Source organism: Corythoichthys intestinalis, chromosome 16, assembly GCF_030265065.1.
Source record: "Corythoichthys intestinalis isolate RoL2023-P3 chromosome 16, ASM3026506v1, whole genome shotgun sequence".
NCBI classification, from domain to species: domain Eukaryota; kingdom Metazoa; phylum Chordata; class Actinopteri; order Syngnathiformes; family Syngnathidae; genus Corythoichthys; species Corythoichthys intestinalis.
In genome coordinates this window covers 24,999,869-25,026,411 of record NC_080410.1, presented here as the reverse complement: position 1 = coordinate 25,026,411, position 26,543 = coordinate 24,999,869, and the positions used below count along the sequence as shown (strand labels likewise).

The following is a 26,543-nucleotide window of genomic DNA, read 5'->3' as shown; positions in this document are numbered from 1 at the left end:
ATATAATTCTTTTCATGGCTGGGTTGAAACAAAAGCGGTTGCGCAACGTCTGTAAACGGGGGTTTCCAGGGTAAAACGGACAAAATAAAAATAGCTCGAGGGCTTAATGTGCCATGAATCAAACACAACAGTTCTTTTGGCTTAAAATACAGCAGTTTATTTTTAAGAGGGGTGCAAGAGCAGAAACTGCTTTTTCAGTCTTGTCTGTATTTTCCGCCATAAATAGATCCATTTCTATGCATTTTATGACTTTTGGGGATGTCCATTTTTCCTATTTCTGAAAGGTGCCAACCCTACTTTTGAAACAGGTCCCAAGGGTTTGTTGCTCCGGTCCAGCCCCCTTTCTCTTGGTAGCAGTTGCTGCTGTTGTAGCCTCAAACTCTGTGTGTTGGTTTACGTTTCGTCTTCAAATGTTTGAACAGGTTTGAGGTATGGAAACTGGCCGATTTAACTCCACCTCTAGAAACTTTCAGGCCGCAAATCTTGCATGCAGCCATTGTATTCGACGGAGATTAACTGAAATATTTCCAGCCCCCCGACATTTTCCTCCCATAGTTTTTCCTACATATGAAAAAGTTGCCCCGGCATTGGTTAAGAGCAGCTATTGGCCCACTCTCATTGGTCTGGAGCAGGCCAATAGCGAGAGCTGCTTGCCATGCAAAGTTATCACGTGCCATCACACAACAGAGAGTGTAGTGAGCGTCAAGAGAAAAAAAGGCTGCAGTCAAGGGTTATAATACCGGACCGATAAATGGTATCGGCGCCCTCTTTGTTGGCACTCGTCGATACCGATAACACTATTTCGGGCCGGATCGGCCCCCACTGCCGATCCTGGTATCGGTATCGGTGCATCTTTAAAAATTACTAGGCAGCTGTGTTATCTTCAGAGAAGACACTGAGAGCTGTGAATCTTATCCGGTACGAAATGACATAAAAATAAATGTGCAATGAACAAACATATGGGAACAAATATCTCAACTTACAACAACTTACAGATAGTTTTTAAAGATCTGGAGGGAAAATTTAACTGAATCATAGTTCAACGTACCGTATCGGCCCGAATATAAGACAGCCCTGATTATAAGACGACCCACTCTTTTTCAAGACTCAAGTTTGAAAAAAGACTTTTTGAACACCAAATTAATTATTATTATGGCTGTCAAACGATTAACATTTTTAATCGAGTTAATTACAGCCTAAAAATCAATCGTAATTAATCGCAATTCAAACCATCTATAAAATATGCCATATTTTTCTGTAAATTATTGTTGGAATGGAAAGATAAGACACAAGATGGATATATGCATTCAACATGCGGTACATAATAGAGCTGGGAATCTTTGGGCACCTAACGATTCGATTACTATTACGATTCGGAGGCTCCGATTCGATTATAAAACGATTATTGATGCACCCCCCTCCTTTTTTTTTTTTTTTTTTTATGTTTTGTACATTAGTTCCAAAATTGTTCAAATATCCTCTCAGGCTAAACCAAACTATTATTTCAGTATCAAGTTAACATATAACAGTAAACAAATATACAAAAATAACAGTAAATAAAATACTCCAGTCCCCATTCTGTATCAGCAGCTTTAAACTACATTCAATTAATTTAATGTTGTGAATCAACTGTTACAGTTGTTAAAATTGCTCCCGTTATTCCATAATTCCCCTTCTCTCTACTTTTGTCCTAGTTTTATAACTATTTCATCATTTAAAGATAGATTCAAGACAAGATTCTGCCGATTTAGGAGTATTTTAGATAAAAAGTTAATTAGGTTCGCTACAACAGAGCCTTCTAGAGAGGTCTACTGCTTTAAGATGGCGGCTGTTTACTTACGCCGGAAAGTGTCATTTCGCATCTCTGTTCAATAATCCATTGTCTAGCACCGATGTCGTCTGTCATTTTGCATCTAGTTCTACATATATATGATAGCTACTGTAGCCGTATGTTTGCAGCAACTAGCAACTGGGCATTGTTTGTAGCGGCTGTCAGCCGCAGTCAGGTATGATTGTTTTTTTTTATCTAGCGGCATGAGTTGAACATGATATTTACTCTCGGTCCGTTCCTCATTGCGTCCCAAAGACCGCGCTGACTGTGTTTTACTTCCGCTTTACCTGGTATAATTCAATAATCGGAATTTGGATATTTGTGAATCGTTCTCGAATCTTCCACGGCCGGATTGCGAATAATCTAAGAATCGGAAATTTCGCACGCCTCTAGTACATAAGTACTGTATTTGTTTATTATCACAAAAAATCAACAAGATGGCATTAACATTATTAACATTCTCTTAAAGCGATCCATGGATAGAAAGACTTGTAGATCTTAAAAGATAAATGTTAGTACAAGTTATAGAAATTTTATATTAAAACCCCTCTTATTGTTTTTGTTTTATTAAAATTTGTAAAATTTTCAATCAAAAAATAAACTAGTAGCTCGCCATTGTTGATGTTAATAATTACACCATGCTCACTCATTGTGCTGAACGCATAAAATCATTTGGGCCCAAGCGCCAGCAGAGGGCACCAAACACCAAAAAACAAGTAACAAGCCGACATTACACTGCTGTCATTTTAACCTGTTTGATCGGGGCATGTGCATTAATTGCGTCAAATATTTCAACGTGATTAATTTAAGAGATTAATTACCTCCCGTTCACACGATAATTTTGACAGCCCTAATTATTATACAGAAAATAATTACAGTACATCCGAAACAAATGATTATAACAATACATTTGAGAGAAAGCATGTTATTTTGCCTCATTCAAATCTTAATATCTGAATATTTAAATATGTAAACTAAATTACAATCACATTTGTAAATGAATGGCTTCTGGTTTTTTAAATGTAAATAAACCAATCTATTGTGATAAAACAACAAAATTGCAATAACTGCATTAACCATCAAAGTGAAGTCTAACTGTAACTGTAGTCTTGAAACAAATCTGAATAAGGAAAAACATTGCAATCAAATAATGCAAACTGGTTAAACTTGAGAGAAGCTGAGATCTCTCATGACAGAACATCGCTTCAATGATATCTGGCGCCATCTAGCGTCGTGAATGGGTATAATGTCTAGACCTCGAATATAGGACGACCCACACTTTTTCTTGCCTGGCACGGCCAGACTGTTCTCACAGTGTTTGAAAAATACAGGGAGAACAGTCTGGCCGTGCCAGGCAAGAAAAAGTGTGGGTCGTCTTATATTCGAGGTCTAGACATTATACCCAGCCCATTAACGGTCTCTCGAGCAAGAAAAAAATCAACCGTCCAATCAGATTCGTTTATTTGCGTGACGTTTTCATAACGAGCAACGTCACTCTTCCGCGTCGGAAGTCGTCTCCACAACAACACAGATGGCGAACAGGAGAGCCGAGAATATGTTCCAATCCATGGTAAAATCAGTTTTAAATGACCAAAAACACATCGACACAAGTCATTGACAAGAGTCTGTCTCACGCTAGCCATGTTGAATAAACTCCGCTCTTCTCGTATGTTTACTTCCACACGCAAGTCCTTCGTCGCTTAACTTACGTCACGTCCACCCGTCGCTGATTGGTCCACTCCGCTGTCTGTTTGCTGTGGCTTGCTCCACCCTGGAAATTTTATCAGCTGAATGGTGGCCAGACTCAATAGGTGGAACAGCGGTGAGTCTGGTGTACCAGGCTATACTTTTTCAGTGTTATTTCAATGCAAAAAACACTGTCTTATATTTAGCCCAATATGGTATTATTGCCATATAAAAGGTTGAGTCTAATTGGCTGTTGTCACGCACATTTCTGCCACCTTTCTTTCCAACGATTTGGTAATTTTCGGAAATCACGCCTGCCTTTACGTGAGCGCTTGGCTCCACAGTTTTCATCATTTTATCATATTCAATTTGTTCTTGCTGTTGTCTCACACATTTCCGTCATATTTGCTTGAGAAAATATACAGATCACCGAAATCTAGCTCAAAATTTTTCGCGATCATCGATCACCAGCCCATGAAATCAACCCCAAACCTGACTCGTGGCTTCAGTCATTACAATGACTGTTCATGCTCGCATTGTTCAAAGGTGCTGGAGATATGATGTAGTTAAACATTACTTTTAGAATACAGGTGGCCTACTTACTAGCGGAAGATAAAGGTTTAATTATGATTGCGTTTGAAGTTCTGAGTGTAGCACCGCAGAAAACATTTCTGAACACACCCTATGTATCTTGCTTTAGTGATGGTGGTATTCATCGTCAAGTATGCAAAATGTCTTTCCCTCAATGTAAAGCCAAACATTTCTTTCACCTTTTTTGATCATATATGCATTGTAAAACAAAATAACAACTTAAATTGAAATAAAAACTCATCAGTCCTGTTTTGCTCCTCGATTACGGTGCAGTCATTTCTTGGGAAGCATCCACGCTAATAATCTCTTTGTACGATGCCAATGTTTATAAGCTGTTAACCAAAGCGTTTATCGCTTTTATTGACATTGAAAACCACACCTGAAAGTAGCCGCTGTCTTTTGTTTGACTTTCAGTTTGATGATTGGAAAGATGGTTTCGCGGGTAATGACGCTGTATTCCTGCCAATGTAATTTAGAATCACCCACTAAAAAACTCTCCTTGGGCAGAATTCGCGCTAATAACCTGTGTCGGCGCCACCAATGTTTACAAGCTGTCGATCACCTCCTCAGTTGATGTGACATGGGAAACGACGCCCTTAAGCCGGCGCTGTTTGATGTGGTGCACGAGCATTATCAGTTTGACGACGCTGTATTACCGTCATTGTAACTGCCACCCAAAGGTTGTAAAACTGGCGAAACGGGGGATTTTGCGCTGCTCCACCTCATTGTTAACTTCTTATGTGGAATGCAATGTATTCATGATGACATGAAAAATTTTACTTCCTGAAAATGACAATTGAACATTTAAGAACTCTTTCGACAATTTTTATGTAAAATTTGAACATTTTTAACTCGTATCCAAATCCCTTGGAGGCAATCTCAAGACAAACATGATAATTTTCAAAAGCTATTCTGTTAATTCCATTCTTCTTTGGTTAGTAGTCATACATCTGCGTGTGAAAGCACCAACTGAGCAAGTCTTGAGTCTGAGTATCAGAGTCTGAGACCAGATCAAGACCTTGAAAATGTGGTCTTAACCCTTAGATGCACAAGTTACTGGACCTAACACTCTTCCATAAGTGGGTCAAAAATGACCCATATTAGAACTAATGTGTTTTTATGCCATTTTGGTGAAGAATAATCACTTGTATATTAATTAGTATGATATTTAGGGCCACACAAGAATGATTTCATGCTTGAAATATCTTTGTGATTTAATTAACATTTAAAAAAAAAAAAAAAAAAAAAGGCAATAGACTTCATCCTTTCTTGTATTTTATCATCAATGATGAAGAGCTCCCATGCATCTTTTTGGTGAGACAGCAGTGCTAAGCCTTTGTGGAGGCATTGACCAATTTCTGAGGATATTGTGGCTCTGTGTTCTGCCCTGGGTGGGAGGTAATTCTCTCAAGTAAGAGCCCTACCAACTCATTCTGTTGGCCTCGATTTGGACAATTTCTTCTTCGGAGGACACATAAGTGGAATCTTATGAGTCAGATTGCTCCTGTTCAGTTGGATTTCCAGGTGGACAACTGCCAGTGCCACCTGGACAATAGTCTGGGTCCTCATCATCAGAAATTTCGGACCCTTGAGTCCAACCCCGTCACCGCCTCTCCATTATCCAACATCTGTAGGACCATTTCGGCTGTAAATCTAGCACAAATCCGATTTCTTTCGTGTTTTTCCGACTCGACTGAACGGGCAAAGTTGCATAAAAGTGGACCATTTTCAAATTCGATCCAGGTCACTTTCGTATGTGGTCAAAATCCCGTCCGGGCCACATTTATCCAGAATGTGGCGACAGTCCGAACTGTCAAGTCCCCCAAATTGGAATTCATGCAGCAATTAACATCAGAGACTTGAACAGGCTCAATGGACAAAGGCAGTCTAAACGGGTACGCCAAAAAAAACAGATATGACAAAAAAATCGGAATTGTGCATTAGGACAAGCGATATGAACCTAGCCTTAGTTAGCTAGCTAGTTATGAAGTAGGTTAATTTGTTGATAAATAATAATAGAGCCATGAAAGACACACACACAAAATACTATATGGACATAATACTTAAAGTACACGTATCAGCTCTTGCTGTGTAAAATAATCTTCTTAAGGGATGTCACTTTTTACATACCTAGTCTGTCGGTAAATTTATTCCTGACAGCCAAAGTTGGTAAGAATGAAAGATTCCATAGAAAATGCATGTGGGTCATTTTTGACCCACTTGTGGAAGCTTAGGGTAGTAATACAAAAAGGACAATTTCTTTAAATGTATAAAAAGTTCATCCAAAATTTGAATAGCATTATGTCAAAAACATGTTTTTTGAGGAATACCTGGAATATGAATTGATAACAATTTTTCATTCCGAAGATATTTCAAGAAAACAACCTCACTGGGTCATTTTTGACCCACTTATGCATATAAGGGTTAAACCATATACCGTATTTTTCGGACTATAAGTCGCACCTGAGTATAAGTCGCACCAGCCATAAAATGCCTAACGAAGAGGAAAAAAAACATAAATAAGTCACACCCGAGTATACGTCGCATTTTTGGGCGAAATTGACTTGATAAAAATCCAACACATAGAACAGATATGTCATATTGAAAGGCAATTTAAAATAAAAATATAATAGAGAACAACATGCTGAATAGTTGACAGTATGATAATGTTACATGATGCATGAACAACGAAATGCGAACATGGCCGGTATGTTAACGTAGCATAGTTATTAAGAGTTATTCAGATAACTATAGCATAAAGAACATGCTAACAAGTTTACCAAGCCGTCAGTGTCACTCCAAAACACCAAAATAACATGTGAAATGACATAATAATGTGTTAGTAATACATACACATACACATAAGTCGCTCCTGAGTATAAGTCACACCCCCAGCCAAACTATGAAAAAAACTGCGAGTTATTGTCCGAAAAATACGGTAATCTTGTCTCGGATGTACAATACAAGCCTTAGGTAATCAGCAGAATATACAGTGTATCACAAAAGTGAGTATACCCCTCGCATTTCTGCAGATATTTTAGTATTATCTTTTTATGGGACATCACTGACAAAATGACAGTTTGACACAATGAAAAGTAGTCTGTGTGCAGCTTATATAATAGATTTTATTTTCCCCTCAAAATAACTCAAAATATAGCCATTAATATCTAAACCCCTGGCAACAAAAGTGAGTACACCCCTTAGAAACTACATCCCTAAATGTCCAAATTGAGTTCTGCTTGTCATTTTCCCTCCAAAATGTCATGTGACTCGTTTGTGTTACTAGGTCCAGGTGTGCATAGGGAGCAGGTGTGTTCAAATTTGTAGTGCAGCTCCCACACTCTCATACTGGTCACTGAAAGTTCCAACATGGCACCACATGGCAAAGAACTCTCTGAGGATCTTAAAAGACGTATTGTTGCGCTACATGAAGATGGCCAAGGCTACAAGAAGATTGCCAACACCCTGAAACTGAGCTGCAGCACAGTGGCTAAGATCATCCAGCGTTTTAAAAGTGCAGGGTCCACTCAGAACAGGCCTCAGGTTGGTCGTCCAAAGAAGCTGAGCGTACGTGCTGAGCGTTTGAAAGATCGTCGCAGGTGTGCTGTCAGCATTGCTGCAGAGATTGAAGAGGTGGGGGCTCAGCCTGTTAGTTCTCAGACCATACGCCGCTCTCTACATCAAATTGGTGTGCATGGCTGTCACCCCAGGAGGAAGCCTCTTCTGAAGACGGTACACAAAAAAAGCCGGCAAACAGTTTGTTGAAGACATGTCAACAAAGCACATGGATTACTGGAACCATGTCCTAAGGTCTGATGAGACAAAGATTCATTTGTTTGGTTCTAGGGCTGCAACGATTATTCGAATAACTCTAGTATAGAAAAAAATATTCGAATTAAATTATGCTGCTTAGAGTATTCGTTTAATGAAAGTGGCATTGCAATGGTTTATTTTGAAAGTGTTTGCATTTAGTTTTATTGATTTGGGTGGATACACTGCCCTCATTTCACATGGCTGAATCCAGCTGCTCTATGTTAAGACCAACATAATCTAAGTTTTTGTTTGCGGTAATGATTTTTTAATGCATTCGTAATTTAGTTTATAGGTATATTTAGCCATTTATTGTGGGAATATGTGTCTGAACCATTTGTTAAGAGCATTGTAAAAAAAAAAAAAAAAAAAGTTTGCATTTCATAACATTTAAACTAGCGGACTTTTGCTACGTAAGTTAGACAATTGTTCTATTGTTGTGCATAGATTCTTTTTTTTTTTTTTTTTTTTTTTTTTTTGTTAATTCCATCTGAGGCTCAGCTAAGGTATTTTGATTTTTCATGATCCTTATCTGGTTACTCGATTATTTGAACTAAGTAGATCATCGATTAATCGACTACTAAAATAATCAATAGCTGCAGCCCTGTTTGGTTCCGATGGTCTCAAGCATGTGTGGCGGCGACCAAGTGAGGAGTACAAAGTGTGTCATGCCTACAGTCAAGCATGGTGGTGGGAATGTCATGTTCTGGGGTTGCATGAGTGCTGCAGGTGTTGTAGAGTTTCATTCCATTGAGGGAAACATAAACTCCAACATGTACTGTGAAATACTGCAGCAGAGCATGATCCCCTCCCTCCAGAAATTGGGTCGCAGGGCAGTGTTCCAGCATGACAATGACCCCAAACACACCTCCAAGATGACCACTGCTTTACTGAAGAGACTGAGGGTAAAGTTGATGGACTGGCCAAGCATGTCTCCAGACATGAACCCAATAGAACATCTTTGGGGGATCCTCAAGCGGAAGGTGAAGATGCGCAAAGTCTCAAATATCCGGCAACTCCGCAATGTCGTCATGGAGGAGTGGAAGAGCTTTCCAGTAGCAACCTGTGAAGCTCTGGTCAACTCCATGCCCAGGAGAGTAAAGGCAGTTCTGGATAATAGAAGTGGCCACACAAAATATTGACAGTTAACATGTTGTATGTTAATATTGACAACTTTCACTAAGGGGTGTACTCACTTTTGTTGCCAGGGGTTTAGATATTAATGGCTATATTTTGAGTTATTTTGAGGGGAAAATAAATGAACTCTATTATATAAGCTGCACACAGACTACTTTTCATTGTGTCAAAGTGTCATTTTGTCAGTGTTGTCCCATGAAAAGATAGACTTAAATATCTGCAGAGATGCGAGGGGTGTACTCACTTTTGTGATACACTGTAGGTTGGTTTCACAAAAAATACCATTTCGGGAAAAAACAGCTTTTGAGCAAAACTACTGTAATTTTCAGACTATAAGACGTTACTTTTTTCCCTCATTTTGACTAGGGTTGTTCCGATCATGTTTTTTTGCTCCCGATCCGATCCCGATCGTTTTAGTTTGAGTATCTGCCGATCCCGATATTTCCCGATCCGATTGCTTTTTTTGCTCCCGATTCAATTCCAATCATTCCCGATAATTTTTCCCGATCATATACATTTTGGCAATGCATTAAGAAAAAAATGAATAAAACTCGGACGAATATATACATTCAATATACAGTACATAAGTACTGTATTTGTTTATTATGACAATAAATCCCCAAGATGGCATTTACATTATTAACATTCTTTCTGTGAGAGGGATCCACGGATAGAAAGACTTGTGACTTTGTATATTGTGACTAAATATTGCCATCTAGTGTATTTGTTGAGCTTTCAGTAAATGATACTGTAGCCATGCCCCAATGCCCCCAATTTTGACCCCTTTGGCTTATACTAGTAGTCCAGTGCAGCTTATTTGTTGATTTATTTGGGGTAATAGGCAACACTTTATTTGACAGCGGCGTCATAAGACCGTCATAATTATGACATGACACTATCATCGGCATAATTGAGTGCTTATGACAGATGTAAATGGAGAGTACTTATATAGGGCATTCAACTTCATGGTACCATGCCCAAACATTAAGTGTCATCCGGCAAATTATGGCACTAACTCCATTCATGTCCAGATCGGATCTTTTAAATCCATTCATGACTCAAAATGACATCTGTCATAAGCATTCATGAATGCATAAAAGAGCCAGAGGAACGTGGGGAAAAAATTGTAAGATTTAATAGTTTAAAGCAGACATGTCCAAAGTCCGGCCCGGGGGCCAAATGCGGCCCGTGGTCAAATTTCATCCGGCCCCCAGCCTCTGTCATAAAATCAATAACGTCTGGCCCGCACACAGACTTAATCAATTGGTCAGCAGTACTGCTACCAGCATATGAAGTAACTTACACACTAAATGCTGCTCCTCATTTACCCACTAAAAGGCAGCAGCACTCTAAGCAACATTACCCCGTGTTACCCTTTATTCTCCATTTCTAAAATGACGACAATCAACAAAAAAAAAGAAAGTTGACTGTGACGGCCGACACTTCAAGGATAGGTGGAAATTGGACTATTTCTTCACTAAAATACGCAACAACTGTGTCTGCGTCATTTGCAAAGAGACAGTCGCTGTTTTTAAAGAGTTCAATGTGAGGCGATATTACCAAACAAGACACGCTGACATGTACGAAGAGATTACAGGGAAGATACGTAGCGAGAAATTGAAGCAACTTGAAACTAGTTTAATTGTACAGCAGCAGTATTTCGCAAGAGCCCGAGAGTCGAAAGAGAACGCCACAAAGGCTAGTTGCGAGATTGTTGAAATAATTAATTTAGGGCTGTCAAACGATTACAATTTTTAATCGAGTTAATCACAGCTTAAAAATTAAATAATGGTAATTAATTGCAATTCAAACCATCTATAAAATATGCCATATTTTTCTGTAAATTATTGTTAGAATGGAAAGATAAGACGCAAGACGTATATATACATTCAACATACTGTACATAAGTACTGTATTTGTTTATTATAACAGTAAATCAACAAGATGGCATTAACATGATCAACATTCTGTTAAAGCGATCCATGGATAGAAAGAGTTGTAGTTCTTAAAAGATAAATGATAGTACAAGTTATAGAAATTTTATATTAAAACCCGTCTTAATGTTTTCATTTGAATAAAACTTAAAAACAAAAAATAAACTAGTAGCTCGCCATTGTTGATGTCAATAATTACACAATGCTCATGGTGCTGAAACCCATAAAATCAGTCGCACCCAAGCGCCAGCAGAGGGCGACAAAACACCAAAAAACACAAGTAACAAGTGGACATGACACTGGGCTGTCATTTTAATCTGTTTGAGCGGGGCATGTGCGTTGATTGCGTCAAATATTTTAACGTGATTAATTTAAAAAATTAATTACCACCCGTTAACGCGATAATTTTGACAGCCCTAAATTAATTTAAAAAATAATAATAAAGCAAATGTGACACAGAATGGCTTACTAAAATTTGCTTTAATATATTGTTCTACGTAACGGACGTCAGCCAAGGTCGGCCATTTTTACCACACCAAATCTGGCCCCCTTTGCAAAAAGTTTGGACACCCCTGGTTTAAAGTCTCACAAAACTTGTTTGAGGTGTATCTTTACTCAAAATATTGGTTACATGAAGTGGGCCAGTTCCAGAACACACAATTCTTCCTCACACATACTAAGCATGTCCATAAACCACCAGCCTGGACTCCTCGATGTTATTTCAGAGAAGCAGTCTTTGATATGCGATAAACAAAATAGAGTGATGAAATCAGCAGCAAGGGTTTGAGCGATGCGGGCGGGATAGCGACCCTCTACAAAGTAGCCTGATTAATAAGATCAAGACTTTTTTTTTTTTAGTAGTTTGTTGATTTGGAAATGAATCTCTGCGAGTTTGTGCAGTGTTTTATTTTTTTCCTTCTGGATCAAAGGACTGTGATGGCGCAATAAAAAATGTCATGTGAAGTTTGACTTGGCTTTTGACAAAGTGATTCGCAGATAATGTGCTGCGTGTTGTTTTTTTGTTTGTTTTCCACTGGCAGTAAATGTTCATGTTTCAATTTTAATTACATCGATAGATGTCCAGTCCATTTGCTGTCAATGAGAAATAGTTAATCAGTTGTTTCTTTCTTTTTTTTAAATGGATGAAAAAAAGTTGGTTATTTTTGACAAAATTGATGAAAACTAGTTCATTTATTGTTTGTTGAAAATCTAAATGAACGACTTAGGTGATTATTTTTGAAAAGCATAGATGTATTTTATTCCTGGTTTACAATAGCAGCATTTTAGAGTGATTAGAGTTATTTTAGAGTATTTTTTTCTGTGATCTACAGTGCCCTCCATAATTATTTGCACCCCTAAAAAAGATGTGTTTTTTAGCTTCTAGTATTTTTTTTAAATTCAAATAATATGGGACCTTAATGGAAAAAAAAGAGAAAAATCCAACCTTCAATACAAGTGCATTCATTCAGTGGGGAAAAAAATCCCACATAAAGAAAAAATTATTTGACATCAAATAATGTGTGTCACAATTATTAGCACCCCTGGTGTTAATACTTTGTACAACCCCCTTTTGCCAAAAAAACAAGGTCTGGGGACTGAGATGGCCATGGGAGGAGCTTGATTTTGTGTCTGATGAACCATTTCTGTGTAGATTTGGCCATATGTTTAGGGTCATTGTCTTGCTGAAAGACCCAGTGACGACCCATCTTCAGCTGTCGGGCAGAGGGCAACAGAATTTGATTTAAAATGTCCTGGTATTTCAAAGCATTCATGATACCATGCACCCTAACAAGGTTCCCAGGGCCTTTGGAAGCAAAACAGCCCCACAGCACCACTGACCCACCCCCATATTTCACAGTGGGTATGAGGTGCTTTTCAGCATGCGCATCTTTCGTGGCACGCCAGACCCACTTAAAGTGTTTGTTGCCAAAAAGCTCAATCTTGGTCTTACACAAAAATACACACGGTCGCAGGCTTCAACTGGGACCGTGTGCTTTGGTCAGATGAGACCAAAAGTTGCTGGGCGACATCAACAATGGCGAGCTATTAGTTTATTTTTTGATTGAAAATATTACAAATTTTATTAAAATGAAACATTAAGAGGGGTTTTAATATAAAATGACTCTAACTTATACTTAAATTTATCTTTTAAGAACTAAAGTCTTTCTATCTGTGGATCCCTTTAACAGAAATAATGTTAATGCCACCTTGTGGATTAATTGTTATAATAAAGAAATACAGTACTTACAGTGGGGTAAATAAGTATTTAGTCAACCACCAATTGTGCAAGTTCTCCTACTTGAAAAGATTATAGAGGCCTGTAATTGTCAACATGGGTAAACCTCAACCATGAGAGACAGAATGTGGAAAAAAATCAGAAAATCACATTGTTTGATTTTCAAAGAATTTATTTCCAAATTAGAGTAAAAAATAAGTATTTGGTCACCTACTAACAAGCAAGATTTCTGGCTGTCAAATGGGTCTAACTTCTTCTAACGAGGTCTAATGAGGCTCCACCCGTTACCTGAATAAAAGACACCTGTCCACATCTCAGTCAGTCACACTCCAAACTCCACTATGGCCAAGACCAAAGAGCTGTCGAAGGACACCAGCGATAAAATTGTAGACCTGCACCAGGCTGGGAAGACTGAATCTGCAATGGTTAAAACGCTTGGTGTAAAGAAATCAACTTTGGGAGCAATTATTAGAAAATGGAAGACATACAAGACCACTGATAATCTCCCTCGATCTGGGGCTCCATGCAAGATCTCACCCCGTGGCATCAAAATAACAAGAACGTTGAGCAAAACTCCCAGAACCACACAGCGGGACCTAGTGAATGACCTAAAGAGAGCTGGGACCACAGTAACAAAGGCGACTATCAGTAACACAATGCGCCGCCAGGGACTCAAATCCTGCAGTGTTAGACGTGTCCCGCTGCTGAAGAAATTACACATCCAGGCCCGTCTGTGGTTCGCTAGAGAGCATTTGGATGATCCAGAAGAGGACTGGGAGAATGTGTTATGGTCAGATGAAACCAAAATAGAACACCGGTTCTCGTGTTTGGAGGAGAAAGAATACTGAATTGCATCTGAAGAACACCATACCCACTGTGAACACCATACCCACTGTGAAGCATGGGGGTGGAAAGGGACCATGACGACTGATCTGTGTAAAGGAAAGAATGAATGGGGCCATGTATCGAGAGATTTTGAGTGAAAATCTCCTTCCATCAGCAAGGGCATTGAAGATGAGACGTGGCTGAGTCTTTCAGCATGACAATGATCCCAAACACACAGCCAGGGCAACAAAGGAGTGGCTTCCTAAGAAGAATTTCAAGGTCCTGGAGTGGCCTACCCAGTCTCCAGATCTCAACCCCATAGAAAATCTGTGGAGGGAGTTGAAAGTCAGTGTTGCCCAACGACAGCCCCAAAACATCACTGCTCTAGAGGAGATCTGCATGGAGGAATGGGCCAAAAATACCAGCAACAGTGTGTGACAAGCTTGTGAAGAGTTACAGAAAACGTTTAGCCTCCGTTATTGCCAACAAAGGGTACATAACAAAGTATTGAGATGAACTTTTGGTATTGACCAAATACTTATTTTTCACCATGATTTGCGAATAACTTCTTTAAAAATCAAACAATGTGATTTTCTGGGTGTTTTTTTCCCCATTCTGTCTCTCATGGTTGAGATTTACCCATGTTGACAATTACAGGTCTCTCTATATTTTCAAGTGGGAGAACTTGCACAATTAGTGGTTGACTAAATACATATTTGTCACACTGTATGTACAGTATGTTGAATGTTTATGTCCGTCTTGTGTCTTATCTTTCCATTCCAACAATAATTTACAGAAAAATATGGCATATTTTAGAGATGGTTTGAATTGCGATTGATTACGATTCATTAATTTTGAAGCTGTGATTGACTCCATTAAAAATTTTAATCGTTTGACAGCCCTATTTTTTTCTCTTAAATGTTTACACTCCAGAAATTACGGTGGCTACTACTACTACTAAGCTGCTACTATACTACTTTACATTTAATTTGATTCATCTGAAATCCAAACAACTTGGAAGTCAATTCTCGACACTCGCTAGTTCCATCCGGACCCCCCGAAGCCCAAAATACCCATTAATGTGAGATTTATGTCAGCACGGTGACTTGAGCATGAAGTGGTCATGCTTCTCACCTGAAGCACAAGAAAATGAACTCACACCTGGCCTGCTCACTCAACTCCAGTGGGGGGAGACGTAGAGGTAATTGATGGTGGGGAAGGAGGGGACCCCGCCCCACTCACCCCTCACACGCTTGTTGCTACGTGTGCGCGTGTGTACGGCACATGTGCACCTTTCACTCTCTGCTTTTCATGCCGAATAATCAAAGATGAAATGTCCACATGTGCGCTCCAAACATCTGGTTCTATGTTTCACGCACACACTGCACCATTCTTTCCATTCACAGACACACACACACACACACACACACACACACAAAATGCATTAATGACTTTCTTTCCTCTCTCGCATTCCTTTTTTTTTTTTCATCTTTTCTCGTCAGAATCTCGAAGCGGCAAACTGATTGAAGCTGCCGCCCATTTTGGAAATGGAATCAACTTCACTGTGGGTACAAATGTGCCATGATGCCCCGTTTTTTTTTTTTTTTTCCGCCTCCAAATAGAAATATATAACGATCCCATTAATGATGGGCTTCTCAATGCCTCAGTAAATTTGCTAATCCTTGGTGTGCGAAAGTCTCTGCCCTCGCCTTTAAAAGGAGTTTAATGAGGTCAGCTTTGCTGTAATTACGGTCATGACATAATTATTACCCATCAACACACAGGCAGCAATTGCGTTTGATCACTTTCTTTGTTTCAGCCTTTCTTTGACTTTAATTAGTTTATTTGACACTTTATTACAGGCAATCCTTTCGCCTTTGGATCAAACCAGTGGATAGCAGTGTGTTTGAGGCTTTTTGCATTGTATGCAAAAAAAAAAAAAAGATTCAGCTGGGTACAATGTGCATGAAGGCACTAGAGTCCCATGCTAAATCATCCAAGCACATAACCTCTATGAGAGGAAAGAAACAAGCTCCCTCCATTGCCGGCGTTTTTCAATCTGACTGTGTAAAACAGCCAGCTGCTCACGAGCCTGAAGAGACAGAAGCTAATGCCAGCCAGCAAGCTGTTAATGTAAGCGAAGCGACAGCAGCTAACACTAGCCAGCTAGCTGCTAGTGCTGCTGCCCCCCCGTATCCCAGCCCAGCTTCGATGGCTAGTGGACTTGCGAAAGTGGATCTACGCACATCGTTTGGGTCCACAGCAACGATGAAAGCAGAGGTGTTGTGGTTGCCCGAGAGTATAAGATGATGCTCGCCACGCTAAATGCTAATGCTAACGATAATGCCTCTACTTGGCCTGTGGTCTGTGTCTGCGCTGTGGTTGTGTCGCGTGAGTAGCCTATTCAATTCGCTGCATTCTTACATCCTGCACAAATTCTACATTTCCTCTTTCGAGAAATAAATTAACAGAAATTCACGTCTTTTCTTTGTCGATATTTTTTTTTAATGGCCCTAATTAGGTCTTAAAAAGTCTTAAATTTAACTTGAAGAAACCTGTAGGAACCCTGCCAAATATCATCTAAAGAGTACAACAACATGCTCATGTCTGTGGTCATACAGTAAATTTTGTTGTTTTAGTAGAGCAGATAAACATGTCAGACAACAGTCTTCTTGTACGCAAGTTTTGAATCATCTTCTCAAAGTGTTATACCTGTCACGTTTACGGAAGAGTTCTACTTTTGTAGTTTACAATTATTTTTTGTTCTTTTTTTAGGGGGATGAATGAATATTGATGCTTTTTCATTGGCTAGTACTGTATATTTGCGTCTATCACTGCATGACAGTTCAGCGGGCTTGTAAAACTTGTATAAAAAGAAGAGGAAAATCCCTTTTTGAAGAGCATTAGGTAGATTACATTGTTGCTTGTTTCCTTTCAAACTTATCATCTTGATATCTCTGATCCACTGATGAAAGGAAACTCATCCGACTGTTTCAAACAATAGAGTACTGTATGGAGGAATTAAGGCTGCCACACTTTAATCGACTGATTTTATTAGACGATTATTCATTTAGAGACATGAATAGTGAATTCCTCTTTTTTATGAGTTTTTCAATCTTCATGTACTTTTTTGCATTTGTTAAAAAAATAAGGAAATACAGTAAATATTAGGTTATTTTTCACCAGACCTTACACATTTCATATACCGTATTTTTCAGACTATAAGTCGCAGTTTTTTTCATAGTTTGACCTGAGGTGCGACTTATACTTGTTATTTTGGTGTTTTTGAGTGATACTTGTTATTTTGGTGTTTTTGAGTGACACTGATGGTTTGGTAAACTTGTTAGCATGTTCTTTGTGCTATAGTTATGTGAATAACTAAATAGCCATGTTACATTAACATATCGGCCACATTCACGTTTCGTTGTTCATGCATCATGTGACAGTATCATACTGTACACTTATTCAGCATTGTTGTTCTCTACTGTATTTTTATTTTAAATTGCCTTTCAAGATGGCATATCTGTTCTATGTGTTGGATTTTATCAAGTAAATTTCCCCCAAAATGCGACTTATACTCCGGTGCGACTTCTGTTTTTTTTTTCCTCTTCATTGCGCATTTTTGGGCTGGTGCGACTTATAGTCCGAAAAATACGGTATACAGTAGTCGTTAGAGTTGTCAGATTTTATCGGCTTTTTAAAGGTATTTTAAAAATTATTTAGGATAATATTATCTTTATCTTATCTTTAATTATTATCGTTTTTACATTATCCGTTTTGGGCCAACATACATGTTGCCTGCAAAGTTAATGTTAATGCCTTCTGCCTTTGTACAAGAACTGGTTACATCTTAGCACAGCAGTTATGCTTATTGACCATTAGATGTCTCCAAACTTAAACGACTGGGATTTGTCATGTGAGCAGACCTTTTACATTCATGGTGCAAAAATGAAATGAACAATAAATGATTGAAAAATAATGAAGATGTTAAGTCCACGACCGCATATATGGGAACCGTTTTGATATTGGTATCAGATGTTTGAAGTTGAACAATATCGGGTTATCAGTTAAAGTCTTATTGGACAACTCATTTGTGGAATAATGAATATTGAATATAGTGATCCTTTGCTACTTCGCGCTTCAAATTCCGCGCCCTCGGTGCATCCCGTATTTTATTTTTTCAATTAAAAAAATTAAAGACATGCAGATGAGCTGTCCCGATCCGATCACGTCTTACTCTCCCTTCTGCTGCTTTTCTTCGTCAGGCAGTGCACTGGAGTTGCTTATTAAAGTTAACGATGATTGACAGACGTTAAGGTTTGATCTTGCCAGAGATGCTTGGAAGCAGAAACTTGTAGAAGCAGAAAGTGCCACATGCCTCAATCATCATTTAGCCTGTTAAACAGTTGCTGTAGCAACTCATCGTGTGTAAGTGAGCATCTTGAGCGGATTTGAGTGGACTCACTCAATGAACCATTTAATAAAGAAGCATTTTTCTATGTTATTATGTTAATAATTTTTCTACTTTATTCTTGTTTTTAAAATAATTTGGTGGGAGAGTAACATGTTTAAAACTTCATAATCATATATATATATTTCTATTATACTTTGGGGGAAAAAGTGAAAAAACATGTCTTGCCTTTCCAATGCTAAATCTTAATAAATACAGTGTATCACAAAAGTGAGTATACCCCTCGCAAAACGGTACACAACAAAGCCCGCAAACAGTTTGCTGAAGACATGTCAATCTAAGGGATGTACTCACTTTTGTTGCCAGGGGTTTAGATATTAATGGCTATATTTTGAGTTATTTTGAGGGGAAAACAGATTAACTCTATCATATAAGCTGCACGCAGACTACTTTTCATTGTGTGATTTTGTCCATGTTGTCCCATGAAAAGATATACTTACAGTGGGGCAAATAAGTATTTAGTCAACAACCGATTGTGCAAGTTCTCCTACTTGAAAAGATTAGAGAGGCCTGTAATTGTCAACATGGGTAAACCTCAACCATGAGAGACAGAATGTGAAAAAAAAAACAGAAAATCACATTATTTGATTTTTAAAGAATTTATTTCCAAATTAAGAGTGGAAAATAAGTATTTGGTCACCTACAAACCAGCAAGATTTCTGGCTGTCAAAGAGGTCTAACTTCTTCTAACGAGGTCTAACGAGGCTCCACTCGTTACCAGTATTAATGTCACCTGTTTTAACTCATTATCGGTATAAAAGACACCTATCCACAATCTCAGTCAGTCACACACAGGTCTACACACTTGTAGACCTGCACCAGGCTGGGAAGACTGAATCTACAGTAGGTAAAACACTTGGTGTAAAGAAATCAACTGTGGGAGCAATTATTAGAAAATGGAAGACATACAAGACCACTGATAATCTCCCTCTCGATCTGGGGCTCCATGCAAGATCTCACCCAGAACAAGATAGATAACAAAAACGGTGAGCAAAAATCCCAGAACCACCCGGGGGGACCTAGTGAATGACCTACAGAGAGCTGGGACCACACTAACAAAGGCTACTATCAGTAACACAATGTCTTATGGTCAGATGAAACCAACTAGAACTCTGTGGGAGAAACACAGGTTCTCGTGTTTGGAGGAGAAAGAATACTGAATTGCATCCGAAGAACACCATACCTTCTGTGAAGCATGGGGGTGGAAACATCATGCTTTGGGGCTGTTTTTCTACAAAGAGACCAGGACGACTGATCTGTGTAAAGGAAAGAATGAATGGGGTCATGTATCAAGAAATTTTGAGTGAAAATCTCCTTCCATCAGCAAGGGCATTGATGATGAGACGTGGCTGGGTCTTTCAGCATGACAATTATCCCAAACACACAGCCAGGGCAACAAAGGAGTGGCTTCGTATGAAGCATTTCAAGGTCCTGGAGTGGCCTAGCCAGTCTCCAGATTTCAACCCCATAGAAAATCTGTGGAGGGAGTTGAAAGTCCGTGTTGCCCAACGAGAGCCCCAAAACATCACTGCTTTAGAGGAGATCTGCATGGAGGAATGGGCCAAAATACCAGCAACAGTGTGTGAAAAGCATGTGAAGAGTTACAGAAAACGTTTGGCTTCCGTTATCGCCAACAAAGGGTACATAACAAAGTATTGAGATGAACTTTTGGTATTGACCAAATACTTATTTTCCACCATGATTTGCAAATAAATTCTTAAAAAATCAAACAATGTGATTTTCTGTTTTTTTTTTTTCCACATTCTGTCTCTCATGGTTGAGGTTTACCCATGTTGACAATTACAGGCCTCTCTAATATTTTCAAGTGGGAAAACTTGCACGATTAGTGGTTGACTAAATACTTATTTGCCCCACTGTAAATATCTACAGAAATGCAAGGGGGTGTACTCACTTTTTTGATACACTGTGCATTGAACACACACCTAAAAAAAGAAAAATAAAATTGGCGGGCGGGGCACTACTTAGTTGTTTTTCACTTATCAGGGTGGGTTCTGGTCCCCATTAACCGTGAAAAATGAGGGATGTACAGGTATATTAAGTCTACGACCGCATATATGGGAACCGTTTTGATATCGGTATCGGATTTTAGGAGTTGGACAAAATCAGGTTATCGGTTAAAAAGTCATTTTTGGACAACTCTTTTGTGGCAGTGCGAGTATGAATTGAGATTTTCTTGGTTAAATATGAGGTTGTTGTATATTATGTTCTGTACAGCTTTGATGCAGCTCCTGTGTGAAAGCGCGGTATGAATAAAAAATAAAAGTTCTGTACTTAATGGAAATTGTGTATTTGTGATGCGCATCCATTCATAGCGCTACTTGTCCAACACTTTTTTTGTCATTCTCAATAGGCAGCCTCATTCATATTCCGCCTGTATGTCTTTCATGCTCAAATATAGCCTCATCCTACGTCAGTTCCACTGCACACACGCATCTCGGGTCGACGTTCCATCAGCCCGCCGACAATGCTGACTGTCTTCTGCCTTCCCTCAGGCTCTGCGGGAGAAGGTGGAAAGTCTACAGAGGCAGCTCCGGAGCTCTGAGAAGACGCTGCTCAGCAAAGAGCTGGAGAGCGAAGAGAAGGTAATTTCTTCACACGAAGCCCCGCAGGACTAATGTTGCGTCACTCGCCGCCCGACTCACTCTGTCACATCTTCATGCTTGTATTTAACGTCCACGAAGTTTTTGATTCTGCCACGGAATGTTACACAAGACCCCACCGATCCCTTATGACACTATCGTGATTCTCCATGTACCAGCCAAAGATTTACCTCCTTGCACATTTGCCAAATTCTTAAAGATTTGGCTTCAAGAGGCAGCGCCTAGGGCAAGGAATGCCACAACCGCCTGTGTTCATAGGGAAGCCTGCGCACTCACATGCACACGCAAACACACTCGCACACTCCCCGTGGCTCGTCAGAATGCCCTGTAATCAGGCTGTGTTTTGACCTTGACACACACTGAGAAGAAAGCACTAATGACTAGACTCGCACAGGAGGCTTTTCTTTGTACACCCAAGGCATTCATTCTCTTAGGTACCCCAACGCTCCCCCTCACTCTGATCTGCCCATTGACCCTTGTACACACTTCACACACTCGTCACACACCTCGCTTGTCCGCTCGTCATAAATCCGCACTAAGGGGTCAGAGACGGTCCTACCGGCGCGATGAATATTTTTTTACGATTTTGAAAGACTGATGATCGCACGTGCCGGACTTTTTTATCATTTGGGAGAAATGCGACGTTTAGCAGAAGTGTAAATCACCAATTTCGTAACAATGCCAATGGCGTACCGCAAGCAACACGTCACTTCCGCTCATTAATATTCATGACATTAGCTACTGTTGCTAAGTAGGGACAAGCCACCGGTTGTCCCCAATAGGAAATGAATGGATATAGTGTACGAAGGAGATGTTTACAGAGCTAAAACTACCAATTCTCCCCGAAAATGATGTGCCTGGTGCCAAATTCACTGGCAAAGATGTGGAAGAACATAAAACTGTTCAGTTAAAGAGATGTTGAGTGTCGAAGGCTGAAAAAGACGAAAAAAACGAGCCGACCTAAGCATAGCCTTAGCTTTTTTATCGACGTGACTGACAATGACATTCTCCTGTTTCAACAAGCTATCCTCTACCACCAGCCCTGTCTTTCTTTCATATTATAGCCTCTGGTTGTCCTACGTCTCTGACCGTTCTTGGAGGTAATTTCGTTACTTTTGTGTAGCGAACACTTAATTTTTTCATTGATAACAAATCTTAATTCTATTATTTATTTACACTTCCCCCTTACTAAAGTTGTCATATATATGTGTATATATATATATATATATATATATATATATATACATATATATACCGTAAATTTCGGACTATAAGCCACTACTTTTTTCCGTCATTTTGAATCCTGCGCTTTATAGTCCAGTGCGGCTTATTTACTGATTTATATGGGTTAATAGGTAGCACTTTATTTGACAGCGGCGTCATAAAACTGTCATAAGACCGTCATAATTATGACATGACACTATTATGAATGCTGAATGCTTACGTCATTAAGTGTCATCTGGAAAATTGTGTCACTAACTCCATTTATGTCAAACTTGGATCTTTTACATCCATTCAAAAGTGAAATTTGCCAGATAACACTAAATGGCATCTGGTAAAAGCATTCACTAATGCTCATGACAGTTTAATGTCATAATTATCTTATCTAATGACCGCCTTATGGCACCACTGTCAAATAAAGTGTTAACAAATACCATAAATAGCAATTAATGAAACAACTCGAAAAGTAACTGAAAAAATAATTAGCACAGAACATGAATTTTGATTATTTGCATCTGTAGCGGTGCAATGCATGCTAGGAGGCATGTTGGACAACAACAATGTTGACAGCAGGTGGCAACAGAGGTTGACTGTCTATCCCAAGGGAGCAGCAATGGCCAAATGAAGCTTCTTGAAGCAAGGAAGCTTTGCAGCCAATTGGTTCATAGCTTCATGGTGGTTCATTTGGTCTTATGACAATCGTATGATGCCGCTGTAAATCGAAGTGTTACCGGTTAATACCTTTTGGTGTAAATATACCATAATACAGTGAGGACAGCCGCGGCTTATTGTCCAGTGCGGGTTATCTTTGAACAAATGCCCTTTTCGTGCCAAATTTGGTGGGTGGCGGCTTATAGTCAGGTGCGCCTTATAGTGCGAAAATTAGGGTATCTATCTATATATAAACATAAACATAAACATAAACAAACGGTAACAGTGGCAGTCAGATACCATTGTAATTCTTTTCAGGTCATTCATTGTCAGACAGAAGCAGTACGGCACAACGTTACGCTAAAAAAATAAGTTAAAAATATAAAAATGGCTTACCTCTTTGTCCTCTGAAAGACCATGCTAACCCGACAAAATGTTAACTGCATATGAAATGTCAATGGATTCACCGAGCTGGTGTTAAAAGTCCGCGCAAGTTGATTCGGTCTTCATATTTTTTTTTTTGGTTTCCGGAAACGTATTAAGAAAACATCCTTCATGTGTCGTAATGTCTAGAGTCGTTTCTACAAGTTCCAAAAAAGCAAAGCGTGATCGGCATGTTCGTTTTTGAAAGATTACCGGCAAAAAGTAGCTCAAATTACGTTGTTTCTATGCGAGGGCGGGTCTATAATGTCCCACTTCAGCTTTACTTCCGCTTTACGATGCGACGTCACGGTCTAAAAATAGTTTGCGTGCGGTACGCCATTCTTTGGACATTACGATATTTGTCTTTATTAGAAAGTCTGACACGCTTTGATTCAAAACAATGCTATGTACACATTTCACGCAAAGCTATAATAAGGGGTGTAAAACTCATATTTGTTGTAGGCCACTTCGTACTTATGGTTTCCATTGGAGGGCCATGATGTCGGCCAATCGTGTATATAGGAAAGTCATTTGGCTGCCATTAACTCATTCACTCCCAGCCATTTTCACCGGAGCAAGGCCCTTCGCTCCCGGCCGTTTTACTGGATTTTGACTGATTTTGCATGGCCCACAGAAAATTCTGTTCTATTGCAATATAAACATGGAACCCACCAAAAGAAAGATTAGACTCTTTTTCCATTCTTTAGAAATCAGTGAGAAAATAGCTTAGTTTGAGCAATTTTCCAATTTCTGATGAGAAAACAGAGAAATTGAGCTTTTTGTGAAAGCATACATTTCAAACATAACTTTGACTTTAACACAGCTTTTTTTTTGCTTTAGTTACATCCCAAAAATTTGAATAATGTTTTCAAAGACAAATAGAGCTTTTGATAGCAAAGTAACAATTTATTTACACATAACTACCTGAGTGATGACGCTGTTGTCGCCGCGACAGCCGGGTAAACTTTTCCCTTATCGCCGCCTGTCTCATAAAGATGGATTTTTTTGAGTCTCTGCGGGGTCTGCTCAGCGACCCAGTCCTTCTGCTCGGTCGTCCAGCGCCTGGCATCCCGGGCGTCCTCTCGGTTGTTCTGCTCGGTCGTCCGCCGCCTGGCACCCTTCCCCCGGCGCTCCGACCATGCGGCCCGGCCGTTCGTTGCCGTTGAATCGGGTTGCAGGTCTTACCAAATGCGCTACTGCCCTCCAGTGGCCAGTTTTATTGCTTTAAAATGGATTTTCAGCTTTGTGCTTTGTAGCTCAGTTGAATCAGAACCCAGAGATGTCTCTTATGAAAAAAAATAACGTAAAAGACGTATTTATACGTCTGTGGGACACTGAAACAATTAAAAATAGAACACATTTATACGTTTTTGGGAGCAAATGAGTTAAATGTCTAGCGCCATCAATGGCAGCCAAATGACTTTCATATTTACACACATTTGAACGTCTAACGCAGTGTTGTTTTTGGCAGCCCTTTTAATTTTCGTCTTAGTTTTTTGAATGATAATACTTATTAGCCTTAGTCATATTTCAGTCATCTCGAAATGTGTTTGTCTTCGTCTAGTTTTTGTTGATGAAAACTCAATACTAATTTTGTTTAGTTTTAGTCAACGTTTACAACAAATTTTTGTAATGTAGTGTAATGTTGTAAATTTACTCCAAAAATAAATAAATAAATAAATAAAGGTCTGCAACTATTTCAAATGAACATTGACAGACGAGCACATATTGTAGCGTCTACAACAGTGGTCCTTAACCTGGGTTCGATTGAACCCCATGGGTTCGGTGAGTAGGTTTAAGGGGATCGTTGAAGGTTGACACACAGGGCCCTATTTTCATATTCTGACTAAAGGCCAAGTGTCGTTTTAGACTAGATTTTTGACTGGGTTGCCTCCAATTTACAGGCTTTACTCCATTTCTTTCAACTTCTTGGCCTATATCTAATGGGAGGAGAAAGTGGTTTGCTCAGTGGAAGGTTGAAGGCTTGAGATGAGGAAGTATAATAGACCTACAGGCAGCGTGCACTGCGCAGATAATATAAAAGAAAAATAAATAAATAAACATTTGCGTCACATTGTATGCCATGAAAATAGAGCTTGCTACCACTAGCTTCCAAAATGTTTGTTTGTTGTGACTGTGTTGGTGCCTCGTGAGAGGGGCAGAGGAAAAGCATGCTGATCGACATATTATAGGGACGTAAATGAGGGCGGGAGCAGAGACCGGTGCTCTGCTTATGTGCGTGTAGAACGCGAAAGGCAAAAGTCGTACAAAAAGTGCACAAAAATACACCCAATAAACAGACAAATAAAATATAATATACAGCGGGGAGAACAAGTATTTGATACACTGCCAATGGGTTTTCCCATTGGCAGTGTATCAAATACTTGTTCTCTCCACTGTATTTATTCCAAATATTGATACTTTTGCTTGGGGATCGATACCTAAAACTTAACGCGCTGGATCGAGATATCGATATTTTGGTATCGATCCACCCATCCTTAAAGGGATCCTCTATTTTTAAGACAAGTAATTCTTAAAACATAAATGTTAGTATGAGTTATAATAATTTGATATTAAAACCCCTCTTAATGTTTTTGTTTTAATAAAGTTTGTAAAATTATTTTAAGTGATAGGTCGCCATTCTTGTTACGTCGCAGTGCGCGACGTCACTGGCCCCGAATGCCGAAATTCCAGCTTGTCACTCGTTAGCTTTCCCAACATGTCGTCAGTTCTACCCTTCCTATTTGAACCAGATCTGAAAAGTGAAGAGCAGGACAGCACTGTCGGTCGTTCACAAGACGAGCTTCAGGGAAAAATGCGTGCAGCAAATACCTGATAAGGCAAAAGTTGGGCAAAACTGGTGATGCGAGAGAGTCCTGTTGTGAACTCCGGTTGGCAGCGAGAGTGCATGCTGTTGGGATTCGGGAACTCCGGTTTTATTAGCAGATATTCAAGGTAAGCATATTGCATTTCCAAACGTTTTCCTAATACAGTGGTACCTCTACATACGATCGCTTCGACACACGAACTTTTCGACATCCGACGTAAAATTTGACTCGCCATTTGTTTCTACATCCGACGACATGCTCGAAATACGACGACAATG

At 39.3% G+C, this 26,543-nt stretch overlaps 1 protein-coding gene across 4 annotated transcripts in view; it reads left to right on the top strand.

The window, feature by feature from the left end:
• cep112 (centrosomal protein 112) overlaps positions 1 to 26,543 on the top strand; it is a 295,686-nt gene that overhangs the window by 239,696 nt on the left and 29,447 nt on the right. For all 4 annotated transcript variants that reach the window (XM_057817528.1, XM_057817531.1, XM_057817530.1 and 1 more), the window contains exon 23: positions 21,035 to 21,124. In XM_057817528.1, coding sequence (XP_057673511.1) covers positions 21,035 to 21,124 — 90 coding nt within the window. The remainder of the gene's footprint in view (positions 1 to 21,034; positions 21,125 to 26,543) is intronic.